General features: G+C 41.5%; 1 protein-coding gene across 1 annotated transcript; it reads right to left on the minus strand.

The window, feature by feature from the left end:
- Positions 1-1843: 1843 nt before the first annotated feature.
- Positions 1844-12805, minus strand: HNRNPU (heterogeneous nuclear ribonucleoprotein U). The gene is made up of 14 exons (XM_054975653.1): positions 11944-12805; positions 11261-11372; positions 11086-11159; positions 8958-9097; positions 8458-8557; positions 7408-7520; positions 6899-7162; positions 6583-6702; positions 5972-6100; positions 5486-5654; positions 4797-5042; positions 4016-4227; positions 3199-3270; positions 1844-2926 (listed from the first exon to the last, which is right to left on the minus strand). The coding sequence occupies exons 1-14, from the start codon at positions 12629-12631 to the stop codon at positions 2873-2875; spliced, it is 2493 nt and encodes an 830-aa protein (XP_054831628.1). The 5' UTR covers positions 12632-12805; the 3' UTR covers positions 1844-2872.
- Positions 12806-24170: the final 11365 nt, after the last annotated feature.

Here is a 24170-nt window from a genome sequence, read left to right on the forward strand (position 1 = left end):
TAACTGATTACATTGGACTAAGCTCTGGGAGACCCAGACTAATCAACTCTGCCACAGAAACTTCCTGGATGATCTTGGGCTAGTTGTGCACTTTCAGCCCAACCTACCTCAATAGTGTTACTGTGATGGCAAGATACTTAACTATGTAAGATACTTCAATGTATTGTCAAAGGCTTTCACAGCTGGAGAACGATGGTTGTTGTGGGTTTTCCGGGCTGTATAGCCGTGGTCTTGGCAGTGTAGTTCCTGACGTTTCGCCAGCAGCTGTGGCTGGCATCTTCAGAGGTGTAGCACCAAAAGACAGAGATCACTGTGACACTGAGAGATCTCTGTCTTTTGGTGCTACACCTCTGAAGATGCCAGCCACAGCTGCTGGCGAAACGTCAGGAACTACAATGCCAAGACCATGGCAATACAGCCCGGAAAACCCACAACAACCATAAGATACTTCAAGTCTCCAATTTCCAATGGGGAAAAGGGCAGGGTGTAAATGAAGTAAATAAATCCACAATTTGTAGAACCACCCATGATCATTCAAGTTTCACAGAATAGCTACGTTTAACATAAACAGACCCTGCCCCATCAGACCAGTAGTCTAACTTAGGATCATGCTTCACAAGAGGTCAGCTAAGTACCCTGGAGAGCCAACACACAGGACAGAGGTCATGGCGTTCCCCCATTGCCTCTTAAGTACTAATATCGAGAGCCTCTGAGTATGAAGGTTCCCTTTAGTTACTATTTCTAGCACCACTGAGGGACTTAAGCACCATGAAGCTAATCTTTAGAAACCATCTATGCTGGAGCTATTGCTACATCCACTAGCCATAAATATCAATTCCCTGCTGACAAAAGTAGCATTTCTCCTTTGTCCATGTTTTATCTGTTGCTTATGAGCCTCAAAAGTTGCACTGAGTACTATTGTTTAGAGGGGATGTTGCTTCTGTTCACGGTAGCAAGAATGGTAAAAAATTGCTCCTCTTTTCTAATCTGCTTCTGCTAGTAGTACAAGAGGCAGAGAATTTTTGCCATTAGGTGTACCCAAGTTCTCAATTCCATGCATAATTATATAACAACTGGTAATTCCTCTCACTTCAGTCTTTTTTTTTTAAATAAAAAGGCAATAGATTCCTTTCCTCCAACTCTAATTAATTGCACTTGCTCTGTTCTGCAGTTTTTCTGAGCTTTACTATATATTCCAACCTTTGCAAAAACCACCAGCCAGAACTACACATTATTCCAAATCAGAGTTGGAAGGGGCCATCTAGTCCAACGCCCTGCCCAATGCACACCACAGATCTAGAGGCATTACAATATTGGGTCGTTTTATTTTCAATCTTTCCCAATAATCATACAGAAACTGACTCTGCTTCCACATACTGAGCCATCATTTTCACTAGGATTTGCACTACAAACCTTTAACATTTAAACTTGCCATTGCAAAACCCAGACGTAACACAAATCTCTAAAGCTTCACAGACCTAATTATAGCTTCAAATTTAACTTTTTACTGGGTAACCCAAACCACCATCACCTCAAGGGCACGATACAGGGAAAACAACTGACTTTATTCAAGAATAAGACACCCTGAGCAACTCTAAGTGCAATTATATTTCCATGACTTTCCTGAAATTCAGAAATTTCCTTATTGATCACTGGACTACTAGAGAGCAGGAGGGCATGGTTCAGAAAGCTTGTTAAATGGTAACTTACTTAAACACAGAAGCTATAGTTAAGCATTTATTTTATGCTTGCAAAGGCATGCATGCTATGTGTATGTCCTTCATTAGAATTGTGTATTCTGCTATTAAAGGGATTTTAGACCAATATGGTGAGAATCCCAAAACAAGAGTAAAATGATTTTATTTTATTGCAAACAAACGTCTAAAGTTAATTTCTCCACCCACTATCTTTAAAGAAGTAGTAATCAGCAGGCTAAGGAGACACACCCATTTGAGAACTAACATGATTAAAAATTAGATATAAAATGGGTGAATCACAATTTCATTTGTTTACAAAATGGTGGAGTTTACTACTACAAGCACACTAAATACACAGTATTTTGTGGGGAAAAGGTTACAGACACAGCTAACTTCATATAGATCCCATTAGACAACTGGATTTACAACAAGTTTGTTTAATAAGAAATGGGCAAAGCCAGCTTTCAGAATCAAAATGCAGAACAAATGGGAAAAAATTAATGGTGTACCTTCACAAGTTGAGTCTCCACAGACAAATGCAACCAGGTTTTATACACACTCCACCTTCACTATTTAGCCTTAGGTTTGCTTTGCCTCAACCCAAACCATTTGCCAAATGATTAAAAAACCTAAACTCTCTAGTTTATTGCCAAAAGACGGTTCCGATTTCTCTTAGTTCTTCCATACCTAGAAACTGCATAGGGAGGATGGAGTGGAAGATGGAGTGTAATGAACATTATTTACATATCAATAATCATAGGGCCACAAGAAGCCTGGTTGCTCAATTTTCTGTTCTGATGACTCACGACTGTTTCTTAGAAATTGGGGAGGGGAGGAAAGGAAAAAAAAATCTTTAATAAGAGGACACCAGATACAAAGCAACATTTTACTTTTGTTGTGGTAAAAAAAAAATCACATTTTACAGATAAAATGTAGAACCCTGAAATACTGACACATTCTCTTATCGTGCACAATGCTGAGGTTCTCTTAAGAATCACTTTAAAACTGCAATTAAAAATGTACAAAAAAAAAATCAAACCCACAAAGCTTCTAAAAAAGGAACCTGCAGGCACTTCCTCTTGTGGAATGTTTAAAAAGTTAGCCTACTAAAGAAAACAGTCGACTTCTTGTGAAGGTTTTTGAGAAATATGGATCAGTTCATTTTATTTGGGAATTCAATAGTATCCTTGGTGATAATGCTGGCTCCATGGCTTCTGACCCCAGAATTGCTGCAAAAGACAAGATAGAAAATACCAATTACTAACACTAAAACACTATTTTGCAGTAGACTAATTACTAAGAGCTTTTGAGTTTGGAGGGAGGAGGAAGGACAGAACTTGTGAAGAGATCAACTACATGTGTCTTAATACTGCTTTTATATTTAGCTTTTGAATATACTTGAAGAAATGCAAAGCCCTAAAAAAGTATTATCTAACATTTAACTGATATGCTAAAGATTAAAGCTGTCTTCCATGATAGAGCAGTAATCTAAGTTACTTACACCCTGCTGCCACTGGTTGTAGCCCTGAGATTGATTTTTGTAGCCACGATTATTTCCCCTTCCTCTGAAGTTCTGCAAGTCAAAAAAATTAACATATAAAGTCTAATTGCATTCATACTGCAAACCACAAGCCTGTCAGTCTTCAGCCAGTTTGTTCAGTATAGCCAAGATGCTAGCTAATTCCAACTTGTTTCAGGTTAATGACTTGCATGAATGGACATGTTGGAGCATTTGCTGGCTTAATTTAAGACTCCTCATGTCAAGAAACTTAACTGCCAGTAATACCAACAAGATATATTAAGTATTAGAGCACTTCTGAATTCTTTCTATAGAATTAATGCTTTTATAGGTGACAAGTTAAATACTGCTCTTGAATATATGGAAACAGGTAGGAGTAAGTTGGACTAGAAAACAATCCATTCCTACACAAAGTATTCTATGCACTGCAGTGGCAGACTACATGTGAGATTATGCAACACAACCAAACTCATATAGCTGTGCTTCATGGAAAGAGACATGGGACCTAAGCATTTTAAAAGCAAATGCTCTTTTAGATGCCATACTTTCTTTAAACCCATGCATTCCCTACCTACACCATATTCTAAGCTTCCATTTGCTCTGAAGTTTAGCAGAGGCCAGTGCTAAACAGAGTCCAAGCATCTGAAGTTCAGCTAAGTGGCTGTGGACATCATGAGTCCCTCTCAGGGAGGGAATACTGGTTGTTGCTTATAACAGCAGTGTAGAACTTCTGATTGGTGGCAGAGATGCCACACAAGCTTCCAAGGAGATTGAAGGGCCATCTTCCTAGGTATAGTACCTGGTTATAGTTCCCTCTGTTGGGCATTCCACCTCTGTTGTAATTCCCTCTGTTTGAGTAACCGCCTCCTCCACCACCACCTCTGGCTGGAAAGACAGGTCCACGAGGATATAGATAGCCTATTGCTCCACCACTGCCACCACCACCACCTCCTCCTCCACGCTGGGGCATATTGCCACCTCTCCTGTTGTATCCACCACGATTTCCAGGGACTGTGGAAATATTTGTTAAAGCAACAAGATTGGACCAATGCAATTAAGTCTGTAAATACAACAACCAGCATATTATAATAAAAGGTGACTTTGATTAAGAGGTCAAAATACAAATCCCGGGAAAATCAACATCATCTGAAAGAGCCTGATCAGGGCCCACAGTTGGAAAAACTAGTGCCACAAAGCAGCAGCAATTATAAATGCTATACTGCAAACTACCAAAATGCTGTTCAGTCACTTGTCCGGCTTTAAAACTTCAGCAGTTATGGTCGTTTCAAGCTTCTCTTCATAATGTAAGATACAGTTAGTGACTTTTAAAACAGCACATGATGTTTAGGATGTTGGATTTCCCAACAAGTATCAAATATGACACTTCTGCACACCCACAGAAACATATCTTACTTCTTCTATAAGCACATATTCACTCCCTTTGCCTGCCTACACTACATTGAAGTGGAATGGTACTGTTTCTACCTCACATGAGCGCTCTCAGCACACTCCTCCTGAAAAGTGAGCAACTAAGACCCTGTGGATGGAAAGTATGGTAAAACTTAGTAAGTAGGTTCTACCTCCTCCTCTGAAGTTGCCACGCATGTTAAATCCACCACGTCCTCTCTGTCCACCTCTGTTAAACTGATTTTTACCACTCTTTTTGTTACTTTTCTTTGAACCAGTGTTTGGTTTCTTTTCTGGAGGAAGGGCCTTCTTGCTCTCTTCTTTGTACTGCTCCAAGAGCTTCTGGGCTTCTTCTTTTTGCAACTCTACATAGATTATTTCATCGAAACATTCCGACACTTCTGGTAGGGTAAAATTTCCTGTAACAGAGAGTCCTAGATATTCAGTATCTATTTTTGAAATTATCAGAATAAAGTCAAAGTCCCCCTCCTACATAAAGAATGCAAGACAAGTAATGGTCACTCAAGATGCTAGGAGTCCAGAATTCTTGATACATTCTCCCTATGAAGTTGTACTCTGAATACATGTCTACTAAATATGTTTAGCTTAGTTTTCTAGGGCACTTTATGCCAAGACAGCTTTGTGCATCTGCATGAAGCATATCACGACTGAGTAGTGTTAAGGGCTGCAGCAGAGGGAACACAATATAGTGTTGTCTTACAAAGTTACAGAAGTCTTCCAGTTTTTTTTTTAAGAGGCATTCACTGTTTTAAGGCAAGAAATTTTGAATCCTTAGATTTTACATTATTCCTTTAAACAGATACTCAACATCCTAGAACACAGTATAGATTATGTTCCATGCCTTTCATTTTGAGCACTGCATGCTCTGGAAGATCTTTTCCCTCCACCTCTGCCTTCTTTTGTGTTCTTTGCTTGTAGTCTTCATCTTTTGGGCAAACAACAACTGCTTTGCGCTGGAAGCCTGCAAACAGGCACATTTTTCTCCTCTGCGCAGCTGCAGACACATTTGTCTGAAAAAAATGCAGTAACTTACTACACGTAGCTGTCATTGTTAGAACTAAGTTAAATTAGTGTGTTTAGATTTCACCTCCACATGTATAATGCAATGAATGATTTTTTACAAGGAAGTTACGCACACGTTAGGCTCTAGATTCTAGGGTAACCATTCTCCCAATTTCAAATATGTTACAAGCATCAGTACAACAAGCGTAATTTCAGCTTTATGCCTCAAATTCATAATCTCCCACCAAAGTTTAGAACCTATCCCCTTACGCAATTGTAGCTTAAATGTATTCTGTAACTCACAAATGAATTTTGGCCCCCATACCTGATCCAGAATGAAATTCCGTTTTTTACGAGCAGCAATCTCAATGAACTTGCCAAGACACTGTGGCGCTCTCTGCAACAGTGTATTAAGCTTTCCAGTATCAGCCATCTGCCGCTTAAAACCAGCAACCTATAAAAACAGAATTACCCACTGTTGGTTGCCATTGTTCTGCTTCACTATTTTTCTTTTCTTATTGTTTCCTTCTATCTAGAAGAAATTAGTTTTAAATGAAATCTTGGTGGGGGGGGGGTGTTAAAAATTATTCCATATAAATCCCCAGCATACCTTCACATTCTATTATTTGGTATGCTATGCAAATCTCAAACAAAGTAGACAGATTTGAATAATAGCCAAGAGCTAAATACCTAAAATCAAGTTTTATCTACTTTTGTTGAGCTCCAGCACTGCAGTTTCAGAGTTACATTTAGGTTTGGGGGAGGCCATGGGGGGGGGAGTCCAGCACTGCAGTTTCTGAGTTGTGTCTGGGTTGGGGTGAGTTAAAATCATTTAACCTCTAGAGTTTTTGTTAACATAAGAACTCTATGTTGACGATTTTATAGTCATTATAGTCACCTTCTAAAGTAACTTGTTCCACAAAAGTCACTACTTACCATCATTTTGTCCATAATAGTATTTGTTCCAAGAATGTTGTACTTTCCAGGATTGTCTGCTGCATGTTTGGTAACCCAAGTAGTCTTCCCAGCTCCAGGCAAGCCAATCATCATTACTACCTAATAAGAGTATGAAGCCATTAAAAGTGGAGACTTAAAAAAAAAAAGCTGCATATTCTCCATCAGGGTTGCCCTGCGAATAAGCTCTTATTTGAGCTACTTTGCTTTAACTATCATAAACTGTTCTGAATCACTAAAGGAAACATTTATGACAAGGTGGCATTCACACATGAATTCAAGTTCAACCCTTACTTACTTCACATTCTTTCTTGTGCTCTGGCCCCTTGGGTCCCCTAACTCGATCCTCCAGGGGAACATTCTGGATGAATGTGTACCCCTCTGGTATGGGGAAGTAAGGTTCTTCCTTCTGCCCAAAGTTGAACTCAACTGCACAATTATGGCAGAGAACATGTGGGAAGATGGGCCTTCCAGAAAGAACTTCTTTATTGATTTTGAAAGCAACTCCAAGCTCTTGACCATTCTTTGAATAAGAGAGTTCTACTTCATCACCATCAAAATTCTGTCAAACCAGAAAATTGTTACAACTTGTATGGCAAAATTAAAACAGGTTCTAGTATTAAGTTTGAGATCTGTTCCTAAGATGTTATTACTGTAGTCTAATCTTATACAAATCTAATCTTAATAGTGAAAGAAAAAATCAATTATGTAATAAAAAGTTATGCAATTACTTGCGTTGCATAATCATTAAAAATAGAAAATCGCTAAACAGTGCCTGAAGTTCAAAAAAAGGAAACAAAAACTTACAGCAAAACATCCAATCACATCATTTTCATCAAATTTTTCACCAAAGTCTTCAATCTCACAATTGCATGTCTTTATTCCTTTTAAAGAGTATCCATAGGAAAATTCCTCTTCACCTGATAGAACATGAACAGGTGCAGTTACATATATAATTTGTTATCTTATATTGTATAGATCTGCATTGGTTCCATTATTTTTATGATGCTAGATTAACCTTTCATTACTGTATTTTCCTTACTGTATTTCTTCTAAAGTTTTGCTGATCTTACATCACAAGGACTGAACATAAGAAGGTATTTTTACAGTTCACATGCTATTTCATGATTCTCTATCTTCTTTCCTCCAGATCCCTATCCTGCATTGCAGAACCTTAGGGTCTTTGGGCACATGGCAGTGAGGAGGGCATGAATCCTGAAAATGGGAACCTTACAACAACTATTAACAAAAAAAATACTAAGCTCTCTGGGTTAGTGCAAATGTAGTGGGCAATCCCTTTAACCTCCCCCCTTGTTTCACATAATCTATCTACCAGGAGCATTGATTAAGTTTTCACCCTCACTCTACCAGGAAAGCATGTCGGTGCCAATTCTATTCCTTCCAAAGGCTTCACAAGCAAATCAAAATTGTGGAACTACAGCTAGGCAAGAGAAACATATGGGGTGTGTGCTCTTGCTTAAAAGCATCTTTAAGAATTTAACCACACTATTCCACTTTGATATCCTCAAGAAATGCACTGCTCTGCAGATACTGCAGGGTATGACTGGAATGAGAGTTTAGATAGCTTTTTTGGTACAGCGTATTTCATACGCATACAAAGATGTTTTAAGCAGGCTACATTTCACTAAGCAGTGTCATAGGTCTTGTATCTTCTGCCTTGAACTACAATAATTAACAGACAAGGCAATGGAAAAAATTCAGAATACTGTCATAATACCATGAGTAGAACTATACCAACAAAAATAAACATTCTACAGAAGTCATAGCTCTTCACATCCATTCTGCAGACAGCAGAACAACAGTTATGATTTAGGTTTTAAGAGGAAATACACTTACCAAGCAGCATCCCACTTGTGTTCAGCGACCAGCCAACTCTCACTTCATGTATGTCAATGTCTTTTGTATACAGATGCTTAACAGGGATCTTCTCAGTTACCTATTTTTTTCAAAAAACAGCAGCTACATGCTACAACCCATAGCCACAGGAATCTACTTTCCAAACTGTTTAAGTACATATGCAAGATTCATAGTTGAAATTGAACAATTATCCAAACTGGTACGCAAATAGTACTTTATCCATTGTTATTGAAGTTCCTATTACAAACTCTGAACAGAACTGTCAAGAGCAGAACAGTTTTAGTCACTGTCTTACAGATTCAACAGGACATTAAAGAAGGAAATCATTTTTCATTTGTTTGCTACAAACTAGATCAGTTTCTTCAAAACCATGGTAAAGCCACGTGTTTACTCCTCATGCACTATACGTAACTAAAGTGAACAGACTTCAAAAGCATTTTTTTCTTGCCATAATAGTGTTAGGTATTAATCTGGTTTACCTTCATCTCAAAGCAGACCTTTCCTTTGGATACTCCATATGAGGCTCTCCCTCCAGCCCAAAGAAAAGCAAAACTTTCCATAGTCAGTGAGGAAGCACTAAAACGGTCTCTTGAAATTTTAAAGTGTAGATCACAATTATCTGTTAAAGATAAAAACCACAGCTGCAATCCATTCCATCCTACAGATGTTTCAAACATTAAAACAGAATCCCTGTGATTACATCACCCTAACCATCACTGCTCAACATGGAAGACCCCAGAGACTACATTAACAGTTCAACAGATTTTAAGTACAAAGCATATTCATTAGAACTGAGAAGTAAATAGTGATTTAGTAGTCAGTGAATACAATTAGGACTGAAACGAAAAAGACATGAAGGATGCCAGGTGACTTTAGCATAATCTACCTCACAGACTTATTATGAGGAAAAAAAAACAGAACAGGGGAATGACATGCAGCTCATACCGAGCTCCTTAGAGGATATATAGGATTTTAAAAGGTTGATATCAAAATCAAAGCATTAGGTATATAAATTTGCCTCTAAATTGGCTGGGAGAAGGTTTAAAGGCAACAGTGTCCAGCAAGCACAGAGTGCCACACAAGAATACCAATGTTTCAGTACCCTGAACAATTATTCAAAATATGTTAAAGACTTTAAGCTAACTGCTGCCAGAGATGACTTGATTAATATTATAAATACCTGAAGTGCTCTGCCAGACAGTACTGTACAACTGCTGATATGAAAATGTCATGAGAAGTAAATAACCCAAGTTATATGAAAATGTTAAACTAAATTATGTGATTTGGGGTTCTTTTTACCACACTTCATATATTTTACATCATTGCCATAATTTTAAGAGCCCCGTGGTGCAGAGTGGTAAGCTGCAGTACTGCAGCCCAAGCTCTGGTCCCGACCTGAGTTCAATCCTGGCAGAAGCCGGGTTCAGGTAGCTGGCTCAAGGTTGACTCAGCCTTCCATCCTTCTGAGGTAGGTAAATTGAGTACCCAGTTTCCTGGGGGTAAAGTGTAGATGATTGGGGAAGGCAATGGCAAACCACCCTGTAACAAAGTCTGCCAAAAAAGTCATGATGCAATGTCCCCCCCCCCCCAAATGGGTCAGTAATGCCTCAGTGCTTGCACAGGGGACTTTTACCTTTTACCTACCATAATTTTAAATACTGTAATGAATCCTATAAAAATGAGTATGTTAGGAAAATTTCTCCCTGAGACTTTATCAAGTAAACCTAGAATGACTGATGATTTTGTTTTTGTTGATGTTACTTTAGTATATTTTCATTACTGTGCTGTAGCAATTTCAAACATATACTAGACAAATCACAACAGCATTTTTAACAGGTTTTAAAGTTTTAACTAAGAATCTGGAGCACAACCTTATCAAGACCTGTCTTCAAGAAAGAAGTCTTTTTGAAGATTATCTGAAAAGCAAACATTGTTGCAAGAAGAATTCACTGTTTACATTAGCAATGAGAACCTACTAAAACTGCTAGTCTGCTGCATGTTCCAATCAAATAAGGTCTTACTGTTCTTACAAGAGCAGAACTCTTCCACTGAAATTTATGCAGTGTTAAGGCTTAACTACAGCTGGATTGGTACAGATGTTGATAATTAAAAACCAGTTATGAACAGTAAAGAGTAAGAAATTGTAACACTGATTATACCCAAGTCCAAGATTATTCCATATCCCTACCCTTTTACTAATGCAACTCACTACTAGCTTTGCACTGAATTTTATCCACTCACTCACTTACAAACACCCTCTGATTTCATGCAATATTATAACTGTTGCTGTCACCATCCTGCTCTGCACAATCCTCATTACCATCCCTTCATTTTAAAGATACAACTGGATAAAAGAATTATATATTACTCTTTAGAAAATGACACAACCTGCACCCAAGAAGCCAAAACAAACATGATTTGGGAAATTTCAATTTCTCAAACAATCTTAACCAAAAGTGATGTATTTAAAAAAAAGAAGTCCAACAAGAGCTTATATACGAAGGGCGAACAAGAACTGCATACCTCTTATATGGCAGTATAACTAACATACTTCTTTTAAAAATTCTGGAGTCTTACCAAAGCATGTTTAATACCCAGGGTACTTACAAGTATCAAGACAAACCACTGTGTCATCAAAGTGCTCATCCTCCTCTTCAACAGGTGGTTGAGGAGATTTGGCCCTGATCAATTAAAATAAATTAATCTTAGATCATTCAATAGATCACAATACTGTACAATTAATCTCTCACAGCAACTAAATATACTGAGGAAAGTACTCTACCTGCTATATTTGTTTTCTTCGATATACTCAAAATACCCTCGTCCATGGTCTTCACGTGGCCTCTTCACACCCCTTTTCTTCTCGCCGGGTTTTTGCTCAGGTTTAGGTTCTCCTTAGTATTTTGGGTAAGAAAAAAAGGCCCGTTGGAAATCAAGTGGTATGGGGCACCTCACATTAACCTTTTCGCCTTGCGTTAACACCGTTACTATATCCTTATCTGCATTTCCACCCACTTTCGATTTCAACTCTCAGATTACCCGCCAACCTCAAAAAAGGCCCGCCTGTCTCTACACTTGAAGGATTGTGGCGCAACGCGAGGTCAGCCTCTACTAAGAAGAGGCCTCCGCCTCCATTGTGTTGAGTATTTGAACTCGAGCCCGCAAGGCCTTCTGAGCGGATGTGACGCTCAACGCCACGAACGTTCCCTCGCACGTTCCACAGCGCGCCCCAGCGGCTCCTGAGAGCCGCCCCTCCTTCCCTCCCGCGCCCCTTCCTCACGAAATGGCGCAGGTGCCCCTCCCCCACGAGGCACGCGGTGCGTATGGGCTGGAAATCCCCAAGCGGCGCATCTCTCTCTTCCCCTCCCCCCACCCCACAGACAAATAAAATGGCGGCGCGCCCTGACCCCGCTCCCGAGCCACAAACCGCCGCCACCGCCCATCCGGGTCCCACGCGCTACTCACCTCCTGGGCGCGCAGGCCCTCCAGCCTTTTGCTGCTGTTGCTGCGCGGGCGAAAGCTGCTTCGCGCCGGACTGGGCCGAAGGCGCGGAGGTCGACACCGAGGCTTCCGATGCGGGCCCGCTCGTGCCCTTTCCAGGCGCATCCTTAGCCGCAGTTCCTTGCGGCGGCGGCTGCTGCTGGGACCCGTGGCCGTTGGCGTTCCCCTCGGAGGCGGCGACAGAGGCCTCCTCCTCGTCGTCCTCTCCCTCCTGGAAGCCCTGATCGTCGCCATTCTCGTCGTCCTCCAGGTCCTCTGCCGCCTCCTCCTCCCCTGCGGCCACCCCCTCTCCGTTCTCTTCGCCTAGTTCCATGCCCTCCTCCTCCTCCTCCTCGTCTCCGTGGCAGCCGCCAAAGTCGGCCTCCTCATCGTCGTCGCAGGCCGCGGCCTGGCCGGAGCCGCCGCCTCCTGGCGCCATCTGCTCTTGGGCGCCGCCGCCGCCCGGCGCGGCCTCCCCCATCTCCTCCATGTTGCCATTGCCGGGCTCTCCGCTACCCAGGCCTCCGCCGCCGACCTCCTCCTGGTCGAGCGCGGCCTGGAGCCGCTCCATGAGCTCGGCCTTGAGGCCCTTGTCGGAGAGGCGCCGCTTCTTCAGTTCCTCCTTCAGCTCCGACACCTTCAGCTTCTTCACGTTCACCGGCGAACAGCTCATAGTGGCGGCTGCGGAACTCGATGCGGTTTGGGCGGAGGTGGCTGGTTCGTGCGGCTGCGGCAGCTGCAAAAAGGGACCCGCCTGGCGCCAAATCCTTTCACCGAGGCTCGCGAGGCAGGGACGGTGAGCGCGCCTGGCGAGGTCGAGCACGCAGCGTTGTGCTCACCCCGCCCCCGCCGCGCGCTTCATATACCCGCGCCCCTCCCCCGCTACCGTAACTGCCAATTCTTGCGCAGCAGTACCGTAACTTGCGAGTGCGGCAGACTCTGCCGATTCAGGTGGATGTCGCCTCCTAGAAGTAAGTCACACCGAATCCAGGAGGACTGAAAAGCCAAGCGCGCGACGAAGTGTCTTTCTAACGGAGCAATACTATGCACAACCACAATCCTAACACACCTGCAATCAAAAGGACTGGTTTCTGAGTAAACGTGCCGATATGAATTGAGAAACGTACAGTAAACATAATTAGTTAACGATATAGCTAGATGCTACGGTTAGGATCCTTTCCAGTATCTTGCACACATCGATCTTGGTGGTGTACAGTAAAAAGAACCATTGAATATGACCATCAAAGCAGCATAGTAATAAAGTTATTAAGAGATGCATCATCATTTTGCTCTGATTGCAAACCAAGGAGGGCATGTACAAATGGTACCTAAAGTTGAGGCATCAACCATCTCCAGAGTTTTAAGGTACAGAAATTTCACTCCAGAACCACATACTTACTTCTGCATCATGGACCTCAAAGAAAATCAAACACACATTTAATCCATTGATTACAATGAGATTTGAGCACGATTAATGTATTCTGGGTTAAAATATTTGTACTCCGCCTTTTTTGCCCCAACAGAGTTTACAAGCAATAATTAGAAAATGGAGGGGGGGAGGTAATCCGGTTTTAATCTATAGATATTTACTTTCCTCCCCCCAACGATACCTGCTGTTCATATCCCATCAGAAGCCCTGGCAAAACATTGCAGCGCCTCCAGAAGATCTCCAGCAATGGAGCTCTCTATCTCTTCAGGGAAACCGTTCCACAAAGTGGGGGCTGTGATGGAAAAAGCCCATGGTGGCTCTGCTCAATGCAAGGCAGGCCACCCTAAATGAGAAAACAGCCAGCAGTTAGCAGCTTGAAGACTGTAGCTGGTACACAGAAAAATACAAAATGTATATATAACAAGTTGATTATACAGCACCAAATACACCCAATAAAATTAAGAGGAATCACAACAGCATAAACTGGACATGTCATTAGTGAGAACCTATATTCATTTGCAGAGGAGGGGGCCCAAAGCAAAAAGAGGGGAGGGATTATGAGTGAAATAACAATAAAATCCAGCATTATCCTATGTTTTAATTGATCTGTATAAAAAAGCAGTGTCAACCAGCAGAAGTAAAAAAAGGAAAGCAGCAGCTTCTTCCCTACAATTTACCAAATTATTCAAAGCAGTCAAAATAGCCAAATAAACTATGCAAAGGCAAAGCGCATCATTTAATTTGCTTGATATATGCAGGCTGCAGATTTAAACATATCTGAGAGCAAAACGTAAAGCACGTTGTGGCTGTGATGCAACAGGAAACCAGAGGTGGATCTAACTTTTACCCAGATCAAGGTCTTGACTGGGTACTCCATGTTTTTTTCTGAGTTGGCCAAGTGGAAGGTATTGGTTGCTGCCTTCTGCATGACCATGAGATTCAAATACCCTCTACAAGTTAATACCAGTATGTTTAGGATGAAAGTGTGATGCCCTGCAGTATATTCAAGTGTTGTAATTAACTAAGAAAGAAACAGTATTATCATATAAGAACATTGACTGTGGGAAGATTATTGGACAATGTATGTCAGGGGTAAAACTAGTTTTATTTTCCCTGAAACTAAATTTTAATTCATAAACACAGCTGTAAATGTGGGGCCAAATACCTCCCATTCTTGCCAGTACAATACAGACACTTGACTGAAAACTTGAAGATGATCTTTTTAGGGAAACAAGTACAACCAATTCAGTTATTTGAAGTCTGAGGAAAGTATCTCATCATTATATGTTGATTAAAAGAACAGTGTAACAACAACAACATTCGATTTATATATCACCCTTCAGGACGACTTAACATCCACTCAGAGCAGTTTACAAAGTATGTCATCCCCACAACAATGAACACCCTGAGAGGTGGGTGGGGCTGAGAGAGCTCCGGGAATCTGTGACTGACCCAAGGTCACCCAGCTGGCTTCAAGTGGAAGAGTGGGGAATCAAATCCGGTTCTCTAGATTAGAGTCCCATGCTCTTAACCACTACACCAAACTGGTAACTGATAACCAAGTCAGTAATATAACCAGCATAAGCCACTGTAGAAAAAGCCATTCTTAAATAAGTGCTTAACCTTAAAAAAATTAAACGTGTAATTGAAGAAGCAACTCCATGAGTTTAGAGGACTTTTTGTTTGGACTTTGTATATATGAAAATTGAATACACCAGCAGTGGGGACCAAGAAGTTCCAATCCTACAAATACATACATAAATAAACAAACAGACTGTTCTCTCTCTGAGAACCTGATTTTCCTTTTGGCCAGCAGCTCTTCCAGTATCATTCTAGTTGACAATAGCCACTTTTACCAGGAGCATTTAGCAATGGTCAGATTGGCAATTAGCATCTGGTCAAACCTTAAATCTAATATAATGCCTGTATGAAATTGGGTCTCAATCTGTTTTCTCAGAAGACAGTACAAGAAACATGCATCAGAAACCAAATACATGTTTATTCAGAAGTAAATTTTATTGGGTTCAAAATGTCTGTCTTTTTTTTTAATCACCAGTGCATCAAGATTCCCTTTCTGTCATTCTTTACTGATGGACACATGCTCCTATGTATTGGCAAAGCAAATCTTGATGCAACTTGTGTACAGTCATATGAGGTTTGCTTTGGGAAGGGGCAGTATTTCATTAAAGCACATGTGGTCTGTGAAATTTGGAGGAAAGCAGATGATACAGTGCAGGAATCCTGGTGCACTGATTCTCACTTGTGAAGCTGATTGAGCTGTTATGTAGTTACAGTCTTTCAAATAAAACAGTGGAACATACAAATAAAACAGTATCATATTGATACTGACACATTGCTCACTTGTGTGTGACTTATATCCAAGTGAAACTGAACAAACATATTTTCCACACAAAGGACAGGCATGTGTAGTTTCCCCATTGCTGCTGAGGCTGTTAATACAGCTTAGCAGCAATGGGGCTTCCACATGGCATGTTCCTTAGAGTTTTCCTGCTCCAGTACCCCCAGTCACCCTACCATCACCAGGGCTTTTTTTTTAAAATCAGCAACTGAATATTGTTATGTCGATACAGCATTTTAAAATGTATTTAAGACATATCTGTGTCATCTTTCCGCCCAAATAGGTTCCTAAAGACAGAAAATATTTAAACATTAAGACATTTAAAACATTAAAGCTGCATTAAAATAAGGTCTATACAAAATACTTAAACAAATCATTAAAAATACATAGACATACAAACACACATAATTACGTAAGTAGGGAGGAGGGCCAATAAGAGGTTTTGAGGGTACACCAAAAAAAGTTTTCACCTGCTGGTGGAAGAAAACAATAGAGGGAGACGACAAAATATTTTGGGAAGGATGTTCCAAATATTAAGTGCCATGACTAAGAAGGTCCTTTGTCACTTGTGTAGCCAGGGCTTTTTTTCTGGGAAAAGAGGTGGTGAAACTCAGTGATGGAACTCAGGACCGCACAATGATGTCACTTTGGGTCAACTGGAACAAGGGGGGAGTTTTTAAAAGTTTAAATCACCCTTCGCGAAAATGGTCACATGGCCGGTGGCCCCGTCCCCTGATTTCTAGACAGAGGGGAGTTTAGATTGCCCTCCGTGCTGCCACACGTAGGGCAATCTAAACTCCCCTCTGTTTGGCGATCAGGCCATGTGACCATTTTCAAGAGGTGCCGGAACTCCGTTCCACCGTGTTCCTGCTGAAAAAAAGCCCTGTGTGTAGCTACAGAGAGTGGGGTAGGATTGCCACGCCTCCCTACTTTGAAACTGGGGGGTAGGGGGCCTCCTCCTTCTTGTTCTGTAATTCCGTAAGTAGTGTGAAATAGATAGTTTCTCTGGTTTTGGTTAACCCATCCAACGTATCATCAGTGATCTACAACCCATCCTGGAAAATGATGCCTCTCTCTCAGAAGCCCTGGGTGGAAGACCTTTCCTTGCCTACAGACAGCCCCCCAACCTGAAACAACTTCTCACTTACAATCATGAATCGACTAGCAGAGTCACCAGCACAGGTACCAGGCCCTGCAACAGACCCAGATGCCAGCTCTGCCCTTATATCTACCCAGGAAATACAATTACAGGACCCAATGGCGTCAACTATACTGTCTCTGGCTCTTACAACTGCTCATCCTCCAATGTGATATATGCCCTCATGTGCCAACGATGTCCATCTGCTCTGTACATTGGACAAACCAGCCAACCTCTGCACAAAAGAATAAATGGACACAAATCTGACATTAAAAATGGCAACATCCAGAAACCAGTGGGAGTACACTTCAATCTACCAGAACTTTCCATCAAGGACTTAAAGGTCACTGTAGTTCAACAGAAACCTTTCAAAAACAAAATCCAACGGGAAGCTGCTGAATTGGAATTCATATGTAAATTTGACTCAGTCAAGATGGGATTGAATAGAGACTATGAATGGTTATCTCATTATCAGAAGTAACTGACTTCCTTAACAGAAGCAAACTGATCTCCGTATCAGAAGCTACTGTTTGCATCTACTCCTCCCTCCCCTCCCCACTTATATATCTGACCAGTTTCGAAAGCTTATGCTACAATAAAGTTGGTTAGTCTTAAAGGTGCTACTGGACTCTCTTTGATTTTGCTACTACAGACTAACGCAGCTAACTCCTCTGGACCTACTATTAAAGAATTCTTCCTTTTGAACCATTTGCTGTTCCTTCTTCATATGGGAGAAGGCAATCCTTCAGCTATGTTGGCTAGCACCTTGAATTGGGCCTGGAAGCCAATTAGGACCCAATATAAATGGAACAAGAGTAATATGGTCCCTCTCCAATTAACATTCTGACCATAGCATTCTGTACCAACTGTAGCTTCCAGATAGTCTTCAAGGACAGTACCACATAGAGCGAATTGCAACAATCTAATCTAGATGTTATCAGGGCATGCATCATAATGGCAAGAGCTTTTCCACCCAGGAATGGCTGCAGCTGATTCATTAACCAAAGCTGGCGAAAGATACCGCTGGCCATCACTGCCACCAGTTTATTCAACAGGATACTCAGGTCCAGCAGGTCCCCTAAGCTACAAACCCGCTGATTTAGGGTAAGTGCAACCCCATCCTGGACAGAAGATATCCCATTTACCAGCTCAAACCTTCCTCCCACCAGTAGCACCCACTGCCAGCGCCAGGGTTTCTGGCACCCGCAGCCACCCCCATGTGCATGCGCACGCAGTGCGCGCGCACACCCCCTGGACTGTGTGATGATGTCATCATGCAGCAAAGCCGGGCCCATTGGCCAGCGGGTGGCTGGGGTGGTGCACAGAGGCTGACCGCGCTCCGCACACCGCCCTGGCCGCCTGCCATGCCTGGCCAGCTGCACCCGGCTGGGGGTGTGTGGTGGCAGCGGCAGCGCGCGTGGGGCTGGCTGGCTGCAGCAGCTGCGGGCCAGGCACGCCAGCTCCATGGCATGTGCCTCCGCCCCCGGCACCCCCTCTGGTGCCCGCCTCACCGCCTCAATGGTGGCGCCGGCCCCGGTAGCACCTCTGTTTTGTCAGGATTAAGTGCCAAACTAGAAGTGCAGTTTTTTAAAAGATAACCAACTCATGTTCCCTGCAGCCACACAGCAACTATGGGAAATGGCTGTTAAAAAATATAAGAGAGTACAAATAGGCTTGTAATGCCACTACAGGAATGGGCTCAAAATGCAGCCATTTTCCTATGCCAAAATAGCATCAAAGATAGATTTTTCTCCATTATTGTTGTTCCCTGTGGAGTATTATGTGCTTATGGAACAGCAAAAACAGGGAAATACCTCCCCCGATTTCAGTGTGGGAAACAGTTTGGGGGGGGAGCCCTTCCTCGCACCATGGCAGCTTTCCGAGTCCAGTTGGGCTCTAATTTATTTTTTACCAGTCATTGCTCACAGTTGTTGTGTGGCTGTGGGGTACTCACACCCAGCTCTTTAAAAACCTTGGTTTTGAGGTTGAGCTTGTTCTCTCTCATCCATCCCCAAACCGCCACCTGTTCAGTTTTCCCAATCTCCCTGGGATTTGCTGGAAGTGCAAGATGTACATATGTGTAACAGGTTCTCTGAATTCCCAGCTTTCATTTTTAAAGAAGTAAGATATGCCTTTTCCTTTATCTCTGTAAGAAAGTGGGCTAAAGACTTACTTTTCAGTTAATTGGAAAGCTGGGAATTCAGAGAACCTGGCAGTTATACATATTGCTGTAACATTATAACCATATTCAGTTGCCAATCACATCAAAAATAAAAGTCCTCCATGACAGAGGGAGGAAATGGCTACTGCAGAAATGGGGCAGGGAAAATGGCAGCTATGTGGGTGGGACCAAGAAAATCTGAACTTTCCCACATGCACAGCAGCCATTCAGGCTTTGCTACAACCTTTCCCAATCTTCTGCAGCAAAACAGGTTTGGGAAAGATTGGGGGAAAAGCCAGGGAAACCCTGGGAAGTATACAGATCCACCACAATGCACCCCAGTAGCATCAAATCTGGGGCAAATAAGCTGTGCAGAAACCTCCTAAGTAGCATACGCCCTGGAACTTCAAACCACCCAGAGAAATGCGGAGCATGCAACATTGTTGGCAGTGGGACTGTGTTTCCTTGGAGAAGAACTGGTGTGATTAAGCCCAGATAGAAGAAATAAATGCACTCCTGAAAAAAATCAGAGGTTTATTGTAGCATAGGGTTGCAAGATCCTCTTACCTCTTGGCAGGAGGGGGCAAGACCCAGCATTCACCTTTTTTCTTTCCTTGCATGTGTTATACGCGAGTGCCCCCATGCAACATAATGATGTCACTTCCAGCAGGCCTCTTCACCTGCCTTTCCCTCACCACTGGCCAGGGAGTAGGGAATCCCCTGCCTCCACTGGGGAGCCTAGAGCAGCAATATGCAGAGGAAATTAGATGAATCATGAAACAGAAGAGGATCTGTTTGACCAAAGAACCGTAAGGGTCAAACTTGACTCAGAAACTTAGTTGCAGAGCACCCAGTAGGAGAGGCACAACTTGCAACCATGGAACTTGTTACAGACTTCTTCAAACTACGTGCACTTGTGGACCAGAAATTGCAGAAGTAACTGGAGGTCTGGAAGTATATCAGGCGTACCTGGCTGCTTTCACATCAAGGTTATTTTCCAAGGTAGTCTGGTTACTGTTGCGATTTCATACCTAATGTGCATTAAAACCCTCCCCTCACTGTGTTCTCATGTGACCCTCAGGATTCTCTGCCTATCCTAATTTTTTAATTTTGAAAAATATGGATAACACAGCATAGAAATAATGTAATACCTTTAAAAACATTTTAAAATATCTTACCTATTTGCAGATACTGCTGATGAGCCCCTCCCCCCTTCCTAAAAGGCAAGGTGAGCTGATAGTGATTCTCTTCTGTTTTAAAAAAATTAGCATGAATATTACTGGATAGGAATAATGCAATACCTTTACAACTTTTTTATTAAAAAAAACCTTGTCCTCCAGCAATCCCCTGCTCTCAGTCTAAAAGGCAGTCAATTCTCTTTAGTTAATTTCTGCTGGGTACTACAATGGCTAATTATCTATCATACCTGAGTAGCTCTAGGCAAGGAAACTAGACAGATTTATAACATCTATTGATGGCTAACAGCCATCACTGGTTAAATTAAACCTCCATGTTCAGTGGCAGCAGACCAGTTGCTGGGATGAAGCAGAAGGAAGAAGCTCTTCCCTCATTCCCTGCTTGCAGGCTTCCTGGAGGCATCTAGTTAATCACTGCAAAAAATGGAAAACTTGACTAGATGAACATTTTGGTTTGATCTAGCATGGCTTTTCATGTTTTTTGTGGACTGTCTAGGGTCACAAAGAAAATGCTTCTACTGATCAGATAACTGGATAAATAATAGGGAATGCCTCACTTTCATGTCTGGCTTGAAACCTGACTACAGTTGGAAAGAGCGTTTGGCTAGATCACTGTTCTCATGAACCAAGCGGCTCTCTGGCAATTCTCATTGAGATGTTAACAAGTCGATACTATACAGAGTTACTCAAGTCTGAACCCATCAAAATCTGCAAAGGCTTGTATCAATAATATCAGACCAGCTTCCCTGAAAGGCAGCTTGTTTACCACTACCAGTACCCACCTAAAATCTAGTTATAGATGTTTAGTGTGTTCTGAAGTACACACTTGGTTGACTGGAATGGTGGTAAGTCTCAACAGAAATGGAGATAGCACGCATTGGAATAGATTTTTACAGATGTGGAGTCAAGTTTATTTTTTCTGCACATGCATTACATAATCAGGATCTTCAAGTAAGGGTCATGACATCATCAGTGGCATCACCAGCATCATAGCACATACACTGTTTATTTTTTGTGTGTGCTTATGTCAATAGATTAATATAAGGATTGCATTTGTTAAAAAAGATTGAAAAAGAATGCATGGGGAAGTCTTTGCACGAGGAAGTCTAAAAGGGGAGCAGCTCCACCACCCATATGTAATTTCTGATCATCCAGGAGGTGGATGCTGCACCAGTGGGGCAAATTGACCGCTGTTGGGACAAAGCTCAGAGCAGCAGCAACTATGTGCTTTTCAAACCATGTTGCTTTTTCTGGCACCAGAAGTGGCTACACCCCCTCCTCCCTTGGGCCACCAAGGCTTTTGCAATTTTTAAAAAAAAATCAATGTAATATTGATAGATTGACCTAAATTGTAATAATACATACGAAATAATACATACAACACATTCTCTGAATTCCCAGCTTTCCTTTCCTTAAAATATCAAGAGGGACTCAGGGCTCTCTGCAAAGTTTTTATGTTGTGTTGCAGTGTTTCCCCCCCCATCAGTTGCAAGGGTTTTTGTTTGTTTAAAGGCATTTTTAAAAAATTAAAATTCAGTGAAAAAAGGGATTGGTTGCTGTTCAACTAATCAGGATTCGGGGGATAGAGGGGAAGGCAAAAGGCAGGGCCAGGCCTCACACTGAAGAAAGCATTCTGCACTTTAAAAAAGTTGCAGTTTGACTTCACAGGAAAAAAAATTATTGGGTATGTGTGCAGGGAGAAAAGCTGCAGAAAATGTGGGGAAAGATCGATTCTGTGGCAGGTGCGGCCTTTCTACATGCAAAATGCAAAAAAAAAAGTCTGGGAAGCAGTTTGGAGACTGAATCGGGGCATTTTGACTTTGCATGCAGAACTCTGGAGAGAAACTCATGCAGTATGGCGCCAAAAATCCCCATGCGGTATGGAGCCAAAAATGCAGTATGGCGCCAAAAATCCCCATGCGGTAAAGACCAGAGATTTGTTTGAAAGTTTCAGCAAATTATGTGAAAAGGAGTGATCTGGTAGACATTAAATATTTGTATTACCAAAGGGTTAAGAAAAAGACTTTTCCAAAAAGTTTTTAAGAAAATGTATCAGAAAGAGGTCACATGGGCTGGTAACTAGATGTAGAGAACAGGTAGTAATAGATAAGTTTTCAAGACAGAGGGAAATAGTGAGGTCTCCTAAGTACCACAGTATCAGATCTGTGTTGTTGAATTTACTAAGAAATTAACTAGAACAATGAGAGAACGGTGAAGCAGAAAAACATTGTCTGGAAAATACCCAGGTATTCATGGTGGTGAAATCCAAAACAAACATGGAAGTGCTCTAAAAAAAAATCTCTTTAAACTTCATGTATTGGCAGCAAAATGACAGACATGGTGTTCTGTTAGTTCTGTTAGTTAGTGCTGATAGAGTGTGAATTGGCTGGGACTACCCAAGAAAGATTTTATGGTATGATCTCACTGAAAAACATCTTGGTGCAGTTACAAAGGCAAATTCAGTGTTTGGAATTATTAGGAAAGGCAGAGAAATTCTACTAATGAAAAGACATTTGGAGCATTTTAGTTTAGAAAAACAGAGAATAAAGGGAATGTAACAGAGACCTGTACCTTTACAAAAATTAGCAGAACTGTTAAAAAGAAGCTGAAAGGGAAATCCATAGAGGATGCTTGCAAGGTATTTAAAAACATACTAATTGGAGCCCAGACAAAATACATTCCTCTGGTTAGGAAAGGTACCTCCAGGTCTAAAATAAGGCGTGCATAGTTAATGGGGGAACAAAATAGAGGGGTTAAGTAAAAACCTAAAAATATATTAAAAATATTTATTATAAATGTGCACAAATGTAGATTAAAAACAAGTTTAAAACATAAGGCCTGAATGGCAGGCTACATGTATATGCTAAAACTTGCTAAAACATCTCAAGGTACAGATGATGGTACAGTGCAATGACCAACACAAAAAGACCAAGGTACAGTAAAAAATCAGACGCGTTTTGGCCCTAAGGCCTTCCTCAATGGCCAATTGTATACAATTTATAATCAAACACACCCACACATATAGAAACCAATCATGAAATGCTCCCAGTGTTTTATCTAGAGCTCTAGTATTGTGTAATAAAATACCATTATTGCAGTAGACCCAGGACTGCATTCACACAATGCTCTTCATTTATTGTTGTACTCTGAGGCTTGGTTTCCAATGTATAAGGGTGTGTTACATCAATCTGCAGTAAAGATAGAATGGCCATGAAGAGCATGAATGTGAATGAAATTAATGGGGTCTGAACTTGCAGAGACTGAAAGGGAAAGAGACGTCAGAGTCATTGTAGTGGATAGCTCAATGGAAGTATCAACCCAGAGTGCCACAGAAGAGGAAAAGGCAACAAATTATGCACAGGGTAGAGAAAACGAGTAGAGAAATTTTTTCTCCTTCTCCTGAAATAGTACAACTTGAGGACATCCTTGAAGCTGATGGACAGTAAATTAACAATGGACAAAAGGAAATATTATACAACAATTGAATAAAATGTGGAATTTGCTGCTAGACGATGTAGTAATGACATAGCTTTAAAAGAGGATTAGACAGATTCATCTAGGATAGGTCTATCAGTGGCTACTAGACATGGTGACTAAAGGGAACCTCCTCATTCAGAAATAGTAAATATCTGAACACAGTGTCAAGAAGTAACATCAGGGGAAAGCCTGGGCCTCCATGCACTGTTGTTGGCCTTCCAGTGTAAATGGTTGGCCACTGAATGAAACAGGATGCTGGACTAAAAGGGTTATTGGTCTGATCCACTAGAGCTCTTCTTCTTCTGTTCTAAAAAAAAAGAAAGAAAGAGAAGGGAATATAAATGGTATGAAAAGAGTAGAAAGAATTTTCCTTCTCACCTTCATACTCTTCAAATTCTCCAGATGTGTTTGCCTGGCTGCTGTCAAAACAGAAAGCTAGTCAAGATGGACCT

This window comes from Eublepharis macularius, chromosome 1 (assembly GCF_028583425.1).
Source record: "Eublepharis macularius isolate TG4126 chromosome 1, MPM_Emac_v1.0, whole genome shotgun sequence".
Classification (NCBI taxonomy): Eukaryota; Metazoa; Chordata; class Lepidosauria; order Squamata; family Eublepharidae; genus Eublepharis; species Eublepharis macularius.